This window comes from Chrysochloris asiatica, unplaced genomic scaffold, assembly GCF_000296735.1.
Source record: "Chrysochloris asiatica unplaced genomic scaffold, ChrAsi1.0 scaffold00065, whole genome shotgun sequence".
NCBI lineage: Eukaryota > Metazoa > Chordata > Mammalia > Afrosoricida > Chrysochloridae > Chrysochloris > Chrysochloris asiatica.
The window spans coordinates 9719223-9736586 of record NW_006408583.1 but is presented as its reverse complement, the minus strand read 5'-3'; the positions used below and the strand labels follow the sequence as shown (position 1 = coordinate 9736586).

Below are 17364 nucleotides of genomic sequence, written 5' to 3'. Positions count from 1 at the left end.
TTCCAACCTTCTAAGTATTCCTTTATATGTGGTTCAGAGTTCTGGGACCATCCCCTGAGCCTGCTTGGTCGGGTATTCTGTGTTGTTGTTGGCAGTGCTCTCTGCTATACGTCCACCTGATCCGCCATCTTGTTTTTTCTCCAGAATAACTGTTTTAATAATAAATTTTATTCTTTTCTGCAGCATTTCCCTACTTTTAGTATTTTATGCGGATAACTGTTAGATTAAATGCAACTGTATTTATAATACACTTATCTTTATCTTCTTTAAAACAGAAGCTAAACTTGGACTTGGCTGACCTTCGCAAAGAAAAAGAAGATTTACTAAAGAAATTAGAGTCTTCATCAGAAATCACAAGTTTGGCAGATGAAGTTTCCCGGGTAACAGTTCCACGGATACAGGTTACAACAATTGGGCCTTCAAGAAGCATGGATTTGGAAATGAAGCAGCTGCAGTGTAAACTAAAGGTAATTCTAGAGTTTATTAAACGAGAGAGCATATATTAACTTACTGAATCCTCAAGGACATGTTTTCACCAATTCTAATTTTATTCTATAAGAATTAATTATTCTATAAATAATCCCAAAATTATAAATACTACATCGCACAGCCTCATTCTGTTTTAGTCTGGTAAATTCTTAACTGGACACCCATTTATTATTGTCTCAAAATATGGCAAAGACCCCCATGGCATCCTAATTTAGGAGCTGATGGAATCCGTGTAGTATCATTCTGCTCCACTCTTCTCTCTGCTCCCCACACCTCCCCCCACTTCACAGATGATGCCAACATCATCACTCTCCTCTTCACACTTGCTGTTTGGATTTTGGTGGTGGTGGTGGTTGAAGGTAGGTGAAAACAAAGAACTCAGAGGAGATAGAGAAGCAGCAGAACCCAAAGAGTAGGTTCGTTAAAAAGCTTTTGGCAAGTTAAACCTGAGAGGCAGAATAAAAATCAGTCTTACACACAATTGTATTGACAATTCAGGTGATACTTTCAACCTCTTTAAACACTGGCATTCTTATAAGAAACAGGATTTGTGAGTTTTAATTAGAAAGTTCGTTTTCATGCAACATAATTTAATTTTCCAGTATTTATTGTTTTCAGTGGGGATTGCTAGTTGGAAGCTTAGAAAGGGACATTGTATATGAGAAAGTAGTGAGAGTCCATTTTATTCTAAGGAAATTTGTATAAATGCGCAGGAGGACTGGACTGACTGGGACTGTTAATGGGTTTGTAATACTGACTTGTCAAATCTAACTTTTTAGATTCTAAAATATATATACATATTCCAATAATATCTTAGTGAAGGGTTACTGTAAGTATGAAATGTAAATTAGTATGTCAGAACTTGAAAATATTTTTGCTTTGTTAATAATCAGATACACTGGTCTAAATGGGCATTGATTGAAATGCTTTCTGATACCATCTTTTTCTTAAAGTTTTCATGTGGGGAAACTGCCTCAACCACAATATTTAATAAATATAAATACCTTAGAAAATAAGAGAAACATGGAAAAAGGTACTGCGCAAGTCTGGAGGCTTGCATCTTCTCTTTAAATAGGAACATACCAGCATTTAGGTTTCATATACAGAGCATGGCACTGCAGGACTCTTCTTTGGTCTTACCCACCACAGAGTCTTAGTTCACAGTTCGGGGATGCTTCTTATATTTGAATCTTCCTGATTCTAACATAACTTGTTTTTTTTTTTACCAAGATAAAATAGAATGCTAGCTCCAATAGTGACTAATCTGACTTATAAAATTTTGTAAATTGTTAATAGTTTTAAGTTGATTTATGTATTTTTCTTATTTTATTTTACTTACTACAAACTGTGTAACATAATTTTTCGTAATGCTTGGCCTGTGTTGAGTATCTGGTTATTTATAGTATGGGTATCTGTAGCGCTAGTTTTTAACCATCTATACATCTTTCTCTAAGAAGCTCTGGTAGCATAGTGGTTACGAATCAGGCTGCTAATCTCACAGTCAGAAGTTCAAAACTACTAGCTGTTCCGTGGGAGAAAGATGAGGCTTTCTGCTCCTGTAAAGCTTTACAGCCTCGGAAACCCTGTGCAGGGTCGCTATGAGTCAGAATCGACTCCACGGCACATAACAATAGCATACATCTTTCTCTGACTGAGAATGAAATGTGTCAGACTAAAAGGTCTCACCAACACCACATAGACCAGTACTTGCTTAGTGCGAAAGACATTGTCTATATCTGTCTAGCCTTTGTTGTTGTTGTTAAGCATCATCGAGTCTGTTCTGACTCATAGCAACCCTGTATAGGGATTCCAAGGAGTGGCTGGTGGGTTTAAACTGCAGACCTTTCAGTTCAAACTGACCTTGCAGTCCAGCACATTATCCTGCAGCACCACACCAGGCGTCAAATACAGACTAGGCTGCATAAAAAGACCAAAAGGACGAATCTTTACTTTTGTCGTGTTTCAGCTTCTACATGGAAATTTCCTGGAGGATTAGGCTCTTTTAAGAACAGAATACTTTCTGCTACTAAATATTTCTGTTTTGATGTCAAAGTGCTAACCTAATGATTTTCTTAGAAACAATTTATTTTCTTCTACTTGTTAGGTACCATTGAGTTGGTTTCAACTCATAGCGACCCTATGGTATATGCACATCTGAATGAGACACTGAATGAGACCATCCTCACAATTTATTTCTAGTTACTGTTTTTATGTTTTATTGGGAAACTTTGGTTGTATTTAAATTTATTAAAGGTTTGAATGTATTAACATATATCTTTGTAATTTTGTCCACTGCATACTAAACTCTTCTATGTAATTTGTTAGTGTTTCTCAGATACTCCCAGATCATGCAGTATCATTACAGTATTGATGCACATTTTCTGTATCTGCATTTTTACCCATGTTAGATGCTCCTTTAAGGCATCCAACTTCATGCAGATTTATAATAAAACAATTAGAGATATAAAGCTTACTTCTAGTAAATTATATATATTAGTAGTTTATATTTAGTTTATTTGTAGTTCTTTATACAGTATAATTGGAATAGTTGTTACTAAGTTTTATCAAGTCAGTTCCAACTCATACCAACCCTGTGCAGGGTTTCCAAGAGTCAGAACATCTTTGCAGGAGCAGAAAGCCTTATCTTTCTCCTGAGGAGCGGCTTATGGGCTAGAACTGCAGACCTTGTGGTTTGCACTCCAGTGCTTATTGTACAGAGCCACCTGTCTGAATAGAACTCTAATTATATTTGTGATTCTTTGCTCTTGAATAGAGATACATTCCCTTTAGTTATATACCATGTTCATTACCAGGTTCTCAGTAAGTTGGTAATAATGATGATTGTTTTTGTCTACTGTTCCTTTACATAAAGAGCTCCAGTGGCGTAGTTATTACGTGTCGGACTGCTACTCACAAGGTCAGTACTTCAAATCTACAAGCCACTCCATGGGAGCAAAATGAGGCCTTCTTCTTTTGTAAAGATTAGCAGCCTCAGAAACCCGACACGGGGTTGCCATGAGTCGGAACCGACTCCACAGCACACAGCAGCAGCAGCAGCTCCTTTACATAGAGCATGTTGCCAGGATGGTTCTAAGTGTTTTTAAACATTTATTCATTTAATCCTCATTTCCACCCTGTGAGATCGGTTCTATTGTCATCTCTATTTTACATGCTTGTGTCCTGCATGATGCTGTTATGCTGGGAGCTGTGCCACCAGTATTTTAAGTACTAGCAGGGTTACCAGTGGTCTACAGGGTTCAGTGGAGATTCCAGACTAAGACAGACTAGGAAGAAGAAGAGACAGACTGCTTCTGAATGTTAAGCCACTGAAATGTTAAGCCACTGAAATCACTATGAATAGCAGCGGAACATTGTCAGGTATAGTGGCCAGAAGATGAGCCCCTCACGTTGGGAGGAATTCAAAATATGACTGGAGATGAGCTGCCTGCTCAAAGTAGAATTGACCACAATAATGTGAATGGAGTAGAGCTTTCAGGGCCTCCATTTGCTGAAGGGACACAACTCAAAATGAGGAGAAACAGCTGAAAACAGCCATTAATAATAAGAACATGGAATGTGCAAAGGATGAATTTAGGAAAATTGGAAGTTCTCAGAAATGAAATGGAATGCATAAAGGTAGATATCCTAGGCATTAATGATCTGAATTACACTGGTATTGGCCATTTTGAATCACTCAATCTGATAGTTTACTAGAGTGGGAACAACATACTGCATCCATCATCAAAAAGAATATTTCAAGCTTGATCATGAAGTACAGTGCTGTCTATGATAGTATAATATCTTACACCTACAAGGTAGACCAGTTAATATCACTGTTAATCAAATTTATGTACCAACCACTAAAACCAGTGATGATGAAATTGAGTAATTCAACAACTTCTTCAGTCTAAAATTGATCAAACATGCAATCAAGATGTATCGATAATTACTGGTGATTGCAATGCAAAGTGTGAAAACAAAGAGAAAGGATTGGTGGTTGGAAAACAAGGTTTTGGTAATAGAAATGATGCTGGTGATCATATCAGAACAGACTCTAAAACTTGCTTTTGAGCATAGAGAAGTGAAAGCAACTGTAAGAAATGAAGTGAAAAAACTGAATAGAATATTTCAAAGGACAACTCGAGAAGACAAAGTATGATTATGAAATGTGCAAACATCCTGGAGTTAAAAAAACAAAAAAGAAGAACACATTCAGCATTTTTCAAGCTGAAATAACAAGAAAAAATTCAAGCCTCCACATGTAATATTGAAGGCTTCTGTGGCACTGTAGGATAAGCACTCAAATGCAAGGTCAGTTTAAACTGCAGGCTTGGCAGTTCAAATTCACTGCCTGCTCCGTGGAAACTCTATACAGTGTCGATATGAGTTGAAACTGACTTGACAGCACTTAAAAACAACAACAACATAGGCAAAATATTGAATGCTGCAGAAAGCATCAAACAAAAATGAAAGGTATATGCAAAGTCAGTATTCCAAAAAGTCCATTTCAGCCATTTTAAGAAGTAGCATATGATCAAGAACCCAGAGTTAAAGGCATTGGAATTAATAGAATGCAAATTGAAATATTTTAACAAATTGATACAGCATTGGAGGCGCTCACTCATCTATGCTAAGAAATTTGGAAGGCAGTTAACTTACCAACCAACAGGAAGAGATCCTCATTTGTGCCATTCTAAATAGAATGTGTAAATCATAGAGCAATATATTTAATATCACATGCAAGTAAAATTTTGTTGAAGATAATTTTAAAAACTACTGTAACAGTACATCGACAGGGAACTGCCAGAATTCAAGCTAGATTCAGAAGACGATGTGGAATGAGGGATAACGATGTTGCTGATGGATTTTGGTTAAAAGTAGAGAATGCCAGAAAGATGTTTACTTGTACTTTATGAACTCTGTATAGGCATTTCACCTTATGGACCATGACAAACAATGAGTAACACTGTGAAGAATAGGTATTCCAGAACACTTTCTTGTGCTCATGAGGAACCTGTTCATAGACCTAAAGGCAATCATTCAAACAGAACCAGGAGATACTTTGTGGCTGAAAATCAGGAAAGGTATGTTCCAGGGGTGTGTTCTTTTACCATACCTATTAAATCTGTATGCTGAGCAAATAATTCCAAAAGTTGGATTATATGAAGAAGAATGTGGCATCAGGTTTAGAGGAAGACTCATTAATAACCTGTGATATGCAGTTGATACAGCCTTGCTTGCTGAAAGTGAAGAGGACTTAAAATACTTACTGATGGCGATCAAAGACTACAGTACAGATTGCCCCACAATATGAAGAAAACATAAATGCTCACATCTCGACAACTAAACAACATCAGGATAAATGGAGAAAAGATTGCAGTTGTCAAATACTTGATTTTGGTTGAATCCACTACCCATGCTCATGGAAGCAGTTACCAAGAAATTTAGGGACGTATTGTATTGGGCATCTCAGCTACACAAGACCTCTTTAAAGTGTTTAAGGGCAAAGATACCAGTTTGAGAAATAAGGTGCCCCCGACCCAAGCCATGTACAATAAGAAATAAGGGAGACTGTAGAAGAATTGGTGCATTTGAGTTATGGTGTTAGAGAAGAATATTGAAAGTACCATGGACTACCGAAAGAACAAACAAATCTGTGACTGAAGAAGTACAGCCAGAATGCTCCTTAGAAACCAGGATGGCGAGACTTCATCTGTGATACTTGAGACATGTTATTAGGAAAGACCAGTCCCTGGAGAAAGACATCATGCTTGATGGATAAAATAGAGAGTCAGTAAAAAAACAGGAAAACCTCAATGAGATGGATTGACACAGAGGCAACAGCTTTGAACTCACGGTAACAACAACTGAGGATGGTGCAGGACTGGGTAATGCTTCAGTCTGTTATATGCATGTGTGTATTATAGCGTAGTGGTTACGAATCGGGCTGCGAACCTTAAGGTCAGCGGTTCGAAACTACCAGCCGCTCCGCGGGAGAAAGATGAGGCTTTCTACTCCCGTAAGGATTTACACCCTTGGAAACTCTGTACAGGGTCGCTGTGGGTCGGAACCGACTCGATGGCACTTAACAACAACAACAACAATTATTTATATGAGCACACAATATGGGAAAATATCATTGTATAGGCCAACTCGTGAACCCAATGAGAGCTAAGCTATACTAAATTTATTGAATATTTTTTGAAAAAGTTGAACAGTGTAATGTTTAAAAGCATGGACCATGGAGCAAGATGGCTTGAATTCTATCTCAGTTCTACCAGGTGGTAGTTGTGTGACCATGGGCAAAGAACATGTTCTCTCTGTGTCTGTTTTCGCAGCTGAACACTACTGTTATGTGCCTTCAAGTTGGTTCTAACACACAGAAACCATATACACTGCCTTATTTAACCTCTCAACAGAAAGTATCTTAACAGGCCACAAAGTTGAGCATACAAACTAAGGGGCAGAATGATTGTTTTTGTATGGGAATATTGACTGAAACAAGAAATTACAGCCAAGAGATTGACAGAGAGGAAAGAAACAAAAATGTTAAGGTAAATACAAAATCAGAGAAACACAATAGTCTGGAACCATTTAAAGTAGGGCCAAATACCTGTTTTTACATATACATTATATGTGTTTTGTAAACCACATACTAGTTTCCTGCACAGTCTCTATGTTACATTCATGTGTGTGTTTTGACATTGGCATGTAATATGGGATAATGTAGTCATTTATGTTCCAATCATCCCTAAAGGACTAATATATAAATATGTATATCAATACAATATGTATAATATATTGATACTATTATATCACTAAATTATATCTTATATAAATTATATTATTTCACTAAATTAAATGTGTCTTTATTAGCTTAGTATAATCATAGATATTCATATTTTAACTCCGTTAATAGAAAGTAAATTCTGTTCAGAGTACTCTGTTGAAGAAAATATGTAAATATATAATCATGTGGTATATATGTTTATATTATAGCATAGGTCACTCCATAAATAATTTAAGATTAATGCTTCAAGCAAAAGCTTCAGTTATGTGGTATGAAATCAGTAGAGTGAAACATCTATTCTGGCTGTGCTAAAACACATACATCAATCCGAATATGCAAAACACAGTTGAAATTTATATTGTAATACATATACCGTAGATAAAATTTATGACAGTCTCTAGTTAGCATGCTTTGTACTTGAAAATGATTTTAAGCTTTTTGTTTATATATGCTATTAGATATTTAATGGCCCTGCTGGCACAGTTGTTAAGTGCTCAATGAAAGGTTGGTGGTTCAAATTCACCAGCTGCTCTGCAGGAGAACGACGTGGCAGTCTGGGCCTGTGACTGTTACAGCTTTGGAAACCCTGTGGGGCAGTTTTACTTTGTCCTTCAGGTCTACCACGGGTCAGTGTCAGCTCAACGACACTGGGTTTGTGTTTTTGGTTATGAGGTATTGAAAGTATATCTAGCAAACTTGACTCATATTTATGTTGGGTGATCGATTAATGGTTTCAGCTCGAATTTTTCAGCATTAGTCAAACTGTCAATTCTGGGAATAGTTCTAATAGAAACAATTGAGTTACTACAAAAATTAGTAAAATATATTACTCAATATATTTCTAAAACTATGTGGCACTGTAGCATCAACACTGGACTTCAAACCACAAGACTGGTTCTTCAAACCCACCAGCTGCACCTTGAAAATCCTACAGGGTCCCTATGAGTTGGAACCAACTTGATGACACTTAACAACAACATAGTTTATGCTATTACTGTAGTCCTGGTGTGGCGCTGTGGGTTAATGCATCAGACTGCAAAGCCATTTGAACTGCATGGTCGGTGGTTCAAGCTCACCAGCTGCTCCTCGGAAACCCTATACAGGGTCACTATGGGTCGGAACCAACTCGATGGCACTTAACAACAACAATAATTTTTTAGTTTAATAAATGAAGTAATGTGAACATATTGGCACTGTCTTACAGATGGAAAACTTGAAATACCAAAGTGATGTATCAAATAACGTTTAATTGGAACTTGAGTCAAAACAGAAAATAGTGTTCTTTAATGCTGTAGTGCTACCCCTGGCTCCCAGACTTTAATGCTCTAGTGCTACCCCTGGCTCCCAGACTTTAATGCTGTAGTGCTACCCCTGGCTCCCAGACTTTAATGCTGTAGTTCTACCCCTGGCTCCCAGACTTTAATGCTGTAGTTGCTACCCCTGGCTCCCAAACTTGCACATGATAAATATCACTACTGTGTTCTGCTTTGAGAAAGTGATCATGATGTACAAATGCTTCAATAAGTAGCATTTTTAGTAAGCTCAAGAAGTATTCATAAGGTTTTCTATTTGTTATCCATTACTGTCAACAAACCATCATAAAATGTAATGGCTATTCCAACAGCAGTTTATAGTTTCTCACGATTCAGTAGGTTGACTGGGCAGGTCCTTTGCTGATCTTTTCTGGGTATCTATCTCATATGCCTGCATACTTTTAAATCTAAGACTGGCCAGGGCTCGCAGTCCTGACAATGGTCTGCTAACTGTCAGTGAGTGGAGTATCTGGCTGCTCTTCCATATGGCCTCTCCTTGGTCGTTCCTGCTCACCTATGTCAGGGCAGCATTCCAAGAGGGCAAAGGTAAAAGGTACAAGGCCCTATGCCCAGGATCTGAAACTACCAGTGTCATTTCTACCATCTGCTGTTATTGGTCAAAGCAAATCATTGGCCAGCCCAGATTCAGTTTCTTGATGGGAGAAGCTGCAAAGCATTGTGACCATATTCAGTCAGTGATAAGTTCTTCTCAAATCCACCATTAGTTTTTAAAGATCTTATTAAACCATTAGAAATAATTAACTACATACAAATTGAACACTTTACACAGAAAATTCTTATTTCTCGTATTGTGTTTTGGTATGCTACATACAAAATTTAGTACCACTATATATGCTCTGGTAGTGTAGTGGTTATGAATCGGGTTGCAAACCTCAAGGTCAGCAGTTCAAAACTACCAGCTGCTCCGCGGGAGAAAGATGAGGCTTTCTGCTCCTGTATAGATTTACAGATTCGGAAACCCTGTTAAGGGTCGCTATGGGTCGGAACCGACTCGATGGCACTTAACAACAACAACATATTATCTTTATTGAAAATAAATTACTTAAAAATATGAAAATTTATATTATAACCTTAATTACTACTGCTCCTGAAAATAAATATCATTGATGTTTATGCTGTTTTAAGCAGAAATGGAAAAGGTGCATTTTGAATGTGTGTTTTTCATATAGAATGCAACTAATGAACTCACGAAGCAGTCATCAAATGTGAAGTCTCTGAAATTTGAACTCCTAGCAAAAGAGGAACACATAAAGGAAATACGCGAAAGGTAGGTTCTTCCTACCAGTTGTATTTGGTGCCACCTAGTGGCTAATAACATTATTAGAAACAATGGTGTTAAAAATTATGTTTTCCTTCTTGACTCATGTTAAAGTCTATGTAAAGTGAAAGTAACTTGTATTATAAATAAAGTAATTAAATGGCAAGCTAATTACTAATTTTCATTAGAGAAACACTATTTAAAATTAGATTTTCCTTCTTAGAGTAAACATATTAAATTTTGAAGAAATAAAAAACAATGGCCTCAAGAGTATGAAAAAAATTTTTAATGTGGCACTTGACCTAAACAATATGTCTAGATTGATACTTAGTTGTATTTAATGATTGAGTTTATAAAGTTAAAGGGAAAAGGAAACTTTTGTGTATGTCTAAAAACAGCAAAAGTCTATCAAAGTGTGTACTGTGTGTTAATTAAAAAATTTTCAAACTTTCATTTAATCAAAATTATTTCCTTCTCTGTCTTTTATAGCTGTATTACATGCTTAGATGATAACATGCTTAGATAGAATTATAATTGGTTTTTGTTAACTTTAAGATATATATACTATTTTATAAGTGAAGATAAAGTGAAAGTGATATTAATGAATAAAAATTCTAAATGAAAGAATTGGTTGCTTTTTATAGACTATCTTGCAGTCAATTTACAGATTAAGAGGCAATGCTGCTTATTGGTTTGACAGGGCACTTAAACAGTACCCTGAATCTTGGCTCGACTCCCCAGCTCTGTGCCTCAATTCATACTAGTAGTTCCTAAGGTCCTGAGGAGTCAATGAATGAGTACAGGTGAGGAACTTAGAGCAATGCCATGCACACAGGAAGTACTTCTAACATTTAATGGTTCCTCAACATAAACTAATGCATCTATTTAATCTCAATTGAATATATCAATTCAAAATTAAAATAATATTACTGTAAAATCTTATAATGTAACAAAAATTTCCCAATGTTTTAAGTGTAAGCTTGTTTGTCAGTCTTATGCTTTTAGATTATCTCTAAATATCCTTGAGTTTTTTCCTAGCTCTGCAAGAAAAAAGTGCTCTGTAACTTAAATATGATAACTTAAAGTTTTCATAAATTGTATTATTTTTTTTCTGACTTAACATATGCATGTTAATGCCATAATAATCAAATCACAACTATATCATAGATATTATAAGTACTGAAAATATTAATGGAGTAATATTTTAATATATAATAACATGTTGTCCTATGTAATTAATTTTATTAATTTACTGTTTTATTATTAAAATGCACCATTTAAAATTTAACAGCAGACATAATATTGGGTAAGATATAAGATACTCCCACTTTAATAATGCTTCATTTGATAAAATATCTTTTATTTTCCTCCCAAGAATGTCGAGAATGGAGCGGGATATAACTATGAAAAGACATTTGATAGAGGACTTGAAATTTCGACAGAAAATACACTTGGAAAGTAATGAGAGTATTAACGAAATGCTAGAAAATCTGGAAAAGAAGGTATCAGTTTTTCTGTTTGCTTACATTAAAATAGTTACTTTCCATTACTGTTTACTTGCTTAACTTGAATATTCAGTCCAAATTATAGAAAATACTCATAGAATATATGCACTGTTACATAATTACATTGTTTCTTTAAAAGTACTCATAGAATATATGCACTGTTACATAATTACATTGTTTCTTTAAAAGTACATTATTTGTGTTTAAATCCAAGACTCCAAAATCTGATACCCAAGCTAGACATATTCTTATATCTGTCGATAAACATTCCATGAGAAGTTTATCAAGTTTAATTTTTTTAATCTTTAATTTTATGAAATAAATAATTCTTTCATTAGCATATTATTTCATTTAAATATACACTTTATAATTTATTAAATGTATAATAAAGCATATATTTCAAATTAAAATAATACTAGCCAGTAGCTATCATACGTTCTGTCATCTGTGTACTTTTATGTATGTGTGTATGTATGCTTAATTCAGGGTACACAGGGAGGGAATTGTGCTTTAAAAAGTTCTATAATAACTGACTGCAAGTTAGAAATCAGGAATTTGCTTACTAAGAGAGACTCTTTGAGGGGAAAGTTACTATTTACACAATCCATGAAGCACACTGTGCTCTGGCATTCATTAAATGCTGTCTTGTCCTGAGAGAACATCTCCCTTATCTTCCTTGTTGGAGATAAAAATGTAGGTACCCATTAGCTCAAATGAATTTAACAGAAAAAATTTCTCTTTCTTCTCCACATAAATTATAATTACTTCCTGTAGATGTTTTTCAGGGTTATCCTTTAAACTGTGGTCATGTTTTAACTTCATTAATCATTTCAGATGCAGTTTTAGAACCTTTGCATAGCATTCATATATTTAGTATTAAATTTAAAAAGGAAAACTACTTCTTACATTAGTCTTTTAAATGTATAACATATATGTTTCACAGCTTACTTAATTTTATCCTAAAAAGTACACATTACAACTAAAAGTTATCTATGACTTACTTGGCTTGTTTAAACTTCAAAAATAATTGTCTCCTGTCTAAGGAGTTTTATGTCAGTTTTAAAGGCTTCAAATTCCAATGCCATCAAGTCATGGTGGCCTTACAGGACCGAGTAGAACTGCCCCAGAGGGTTCCCAAGGCTGTCATCTTTATGCAGGAGTCCTGGTGCAGTGCTGTGCTTTAATGAGCTGTACTGCAGTCAGTTTGAGCCACAAGGTTGTCAGTTCAAGTTCACCAACTGCTTCTTGGAAACCTTACACAAGGGGGTTCACTATGTGTCAGAACCGACTCGACGGCACTTAACAACAGCAACAACAATCTTTAAGGGAACCAACTGGTGGGTTCAACTGCCAACCTTCCGGCCAGCAGCTGGGTGCTTAGCCACTGAGCCACCAGGACTCCTTATTTTAAAGGTTAAGCAGTTAAAAGTAATAATGTGTTATTAGGTGGGCGAATATACATTCATAATTCATATATTTCTTTGTGTAGTTTGTACCATTGATTTTTAAGGATTGTTAGTCTCGTTTATAGTATGAGTACTATACATCTTCTAATACTTGAGTTTGATACCATTTATGAGAGAATAAATGGAATTAAAGTCACTCATGCAATTCATTTAGTTCTCTCTTGAAATGAATACACTCTGCTACTGGAAAGCCTTCTCCAGTAATACTTGCCTTTCTGCTCTCTCCGTAGGTGAAGACACTAACTGAAGAGTGTTCCAACAAGAAGGTATCAATTGACTCGCTGAAGCAAAGGCTCAGTGTTGCTGTAAAGGAGAAGTCACAGTATGAGCAGATGTATCAGAAAACTAAAGATGACTTAGAGAAAAAGGTATGCTTCTACAGCATTTACTTTGACATGCAACATAGGATCGTGTCCACTTTTAAGTTGCCTTGTTTTCCTCAAAAAAACTAAAAGCTAATTCGATATTCCAGGTAGCTGCAAATAATATTTATCTCTATATGAAATACTGTGGTTTTGTTTAACATTAATGATAATGTTTTATTAGAGAAGATGCAGATTAGAGAGTCTGCATAATTTCTAACATATAAAACCTATTGAAAACTGGCATTTATACAAGTAGATATATATTTTGTAGGCAGAATTTTACACGGAAACTTATTAAATATTTGTATTTGATACTTGGGATCATGTAGTCTAAAGTAGTCTCTGTATCTGCCGTGGCGCTGTACAATAAGCACTGGACCACAAGGTCAGTATGAACCACACTGTCGGTAGTTCAAAATCACCAGCAGCTCCTTGGAACAGACTGATGGCACTTACATCAGCAGCAACTCTTTTTACAGTTTGAAGTAATTTTGTTAGTAATGTGCTCAGGATATTTTGTTGAAAAGTAAATATCCATCAATTTTACTCATATATTTGGTTGGTTTTTAAGTGCCAACAAGTCCTTTCTGACTCAGAATGATCTTATACAGGGTTTCCCAGAAGTGGTTGGTGGGTTTGAGCCATCAGTCTTGCTGTTAGCTGTCCAGTACTACACCAGGATAAAGAAATACATAGAAAATTAGTAGTATAAATACACTGAAAATGAGTAGTACAACCCTTTGCTAATCTGACATGTATACCTGTTCTAACCCTGTCTATGAAATATTTTTATTCCATGGTTACTGGCCTTTTGCAGGATCTCAAGCTTACTCTACTAGCATCGAAAGTGAATGAAACGGAATCTGCAATGGCAGAAATGGAAACTACAGCAGCCAAGCAGCTACAAGGATTAGCACTGCAAAGTGAGCAGGTCCTCGAAGGGGCACAGAAGAAAGTGCTATTAGCCAATGAGAAAGTGGGAGAATTCACCTTATTTGTGAAGGTTTGAATTATTTGCTGTTTTATAGTGCTTCTGTTGAGTCACAGTAGGCAAGTGGCCTCTCAGATGATGGGGATACATTGAAGTCCTCTCTGATTTCCTAACTCACAAGCATCATTTCCTTCCTTCCTTCCTTGGCATGCTGCTCAAAATTTCTCTATAAAAGACCTGTTCTTATAGTTTGCATTTAAAATGTGCTACATTATTATAGGGATAGTGGTGGCTCCATAGGATAAGCACAGGATTACAAACCACAAGGTTGGCAGTTCAAGACTACCAACCACGCCACAAGAGAAAGATGAGGCTTTCTGCTCCTGCAAAGATATAAAACTTCGGGGATGCTATACAGGATGAGTATGAATTGAAACTGATTTGATGGCACTTAACAACAACAAAACTATTGTTAACAGGACATTTTTAAGGTCAATGTGGAGTCCTAATGTGCTGTAGGATATGCACTGGAAGGCTAACCAGAAGTCAGTGGTTCAAACCTACTAGATACTCCTCTGAAAACCTATAAGAGGTCTCTGTGAGTCATTAACAACTTTACTAGACTTTAACAACAATCATGTCAGTGTAGTTATCCAACATTAACTTGATTAAGTTAATTTGACAGATTTTTAAGATGCAGGAATTAAGTCATTTCCACCTTACACACCTTTGAAAATCAATCAAAGAAGAACAACCAGAAAGGAGTCTCCATGTTGAATGAAGTTAGGAGACAGCTGGACCCCAATCCTCAAATTAACAAGACAGAGAAAGGACATAAGAATGGTGCATGACTTAACAGAACAAAGGAGAGAAAAATCCAAGTGTCTGTAGCATGTGTAGCACCTAGGAGGTATTGATTAAAGAACCCCGGAAAGACTCAGGAAGGGACTGCACACAGATCCGTTAAAACTGAGAAAAATCTTCTTTCTCTTCCTTACATATAAGGGGGCTTCAAGAAGCTCATGGAAAAATATCCGTTATCTTTTAATTCCTAGGGCTAGATGGGAATGTTCAGGAGCCACCATTTGAATCAACATACCTTCAGTAATGTCCTAAATCTTAGTGGAGTCCAGGTGTAGTGCTGTAGGATAAGCACTGGACTGTAAGGTCGGCAGTTCAAACTCACCAGCCACTCTTTGGAAACCCTATACAGGGTTGCTATGAGTTGGAACCAACTCCACAACACTTAACCAGTAACAACTTGGCATTTAAGACTGCAAAATTGAAATCTGTCCCACTTAATCGTAATCTTTCCCACTGCTCTCCAACTTGCATGCACACTGTGCTCATTGGTGCCTCTGCTCAGGGGCTCCTTCTCATTGAAAATGCCCTGACCTTTTTCTTTACTCTTCTCTTCACAGTTAGCTCAGTGCCTTTCTTTGTCATGGATCCTTCCTTTAGCTCCAAGGTGAAGTAGCACAGAGTCCAAGTCTTCCATTTACTAGCTGTGTGATCTCAGGCAAGTTTTTTCATTGTTCTGTGCCTCCATTTGGCCATCTAAAGGATGAGCATGCAATGATAGAGTCTGCCTGAGGAGAGACTTTAAAAAAGCAAACATAGATAAAGCTCAGAGCTGCACCACAATACCAGAAGTGTGATCAAATGTCGGTCATTATTATTAATAGTAGTCGTGGGATTTGTATTTGTCTTCTGGACATTTATTCTGTTTGCCACGTGAATTTACACATAACTGTAAACTTTAATAATTTTTATTTTAACCAGATTATTGCCAACTTGATGACAGGAACATTGTTGAGCATTATCCTCAGAGTAATGACACATATCATTGGGAAACTGGGCTCCTTAAAAGCTTGAACATTGTATCTACATGAATAAGGCAGGGTTCCGGACACATAATACTGGTCAGATTGCAAACTCTATGAAGGCAAGAACTATACACATTCCTTAACAAGTGTAATAGGAGCATGACTGCCATGACTCATTCTCTAGAGAGCTTATTAGAGTAGCATGTACCCAAAAGTACTTAATAAATATTATTAGTGGTATTAATAGTAATAATGTTGTTCTGGCCCAGTTGTGGAATCTGTGTTCCCTTTAGTCTTTTCATTTATTCATAGGGTACAACCAGATTATAGCGGAGGTGGAGTGGCCATCTGTTCTAGATCTAGTCTTGAATATGGAATTTTGCCCTGGAGTAAAATCAAGTGCTTTGAGCATCTGGGCTGGATATATGTGGCAGAGCTGAGGCTTTGAATTCTCCTAATAACTGAGTAAATCACACAAGGGAAATTTCTAGAAGTATTTACCCAGTTTGACTCAACTCTGATATAGGCTAGTTAATGTGCTTGTATCTGAGAGTAATATGCATGCTCCATCTTCTCAAGGTTTTTGTTCACACTAAAATAAATACCAGCTAAAGAGCAGCATTTAGCTGGAAGCTTTAAATGGTTTCATTACCAAAATGTATTCTTTTGGTAAGGTTTAGTCAGATTTTCTGGCCCTATATATTTTTTCACTTCTATAATGAAAACATTTTTATGGAACATTGTAAGTTTATTTTCACATAAAACCTGTGAAAGTTGGGACCTGTGTAAGACAGAAACTTGAAAGAGAAGGAAACCGCAAATATTTTCCACTAAATAGAGAGCGATTAAAAAAGAAAAAGTGGTGCCTGCATGTAGTCAAAAGTGGAAAACTTGTGAGACCCAAAAACCAAGGCAATTAGTCCTACGGAGTCTCGCATTTACATTGAAATGCAATCTGTATGGAGGGCTTTGGTCTTTGATCTTCATCAGTAAGTATTTTAAGGCCTCTTCACTTTCAGCAAGCAAGGTGTACAATTGTTAATAATTTGCATTGATCTTTTCTTTTCTATGATACAACATAACTTGAATCACCTATGTGTTGTATACCATTATATTAAAAAAAAAAATGTAAAGGAACTTTTATCTAAAATAAGGTTGTTGTTGTTAGATGCCATCAAGTCAGTACCAACTCATAGCTACCCTGTGTACAACAGAATGAAATACTGCCCGATCCAGGGCCAACCTCATAATTGTTGCCACGCATGAGCCCATTGATGCTTTCACTTGCCAATCCAGTGCGGTGGGGGTCTTCCTCTTTTTCTCTGACCCTCCACCTTACCAAACATGATATCCTTCTCCAGCGACTGGTCCCTCCTGACAATATGTCCAAAGTATGAGAG

The 17364-nt window shown here is 36.3% G+C and overlaps 1 protein-coding gene across 1 annotated transcript in view; it reads left to right on the top strand.

Annotated features, from left to right (window-relative positions):
• The window catches only part of CNTLN (centlein, centrosomal protein), a 407185-nt gene that overhangs the window by 323241 nt on the left and 66580 nt on the right, over positions 1-17364 (top strand). Inside the window, exons 19-23 of the mRNA XM_006864477.1 lie at positions 276-467; positions 9783-9880; positions 11247-11373; positions 13073-13210; positions 14025-14210. Coding sequence (XP_006864539.1) covers positions 276-467; positions 9783-9880; positions 11247-11373; positions 13073-13210; positions 14025-14210 — 741 coding nt within the window. The remainder of the gene's footprint in view (positions 1-275; positions 468-9782; positions 9881-11246; positions 11374-13072; positions 13211-14024; positions 14211-17364) is intronic.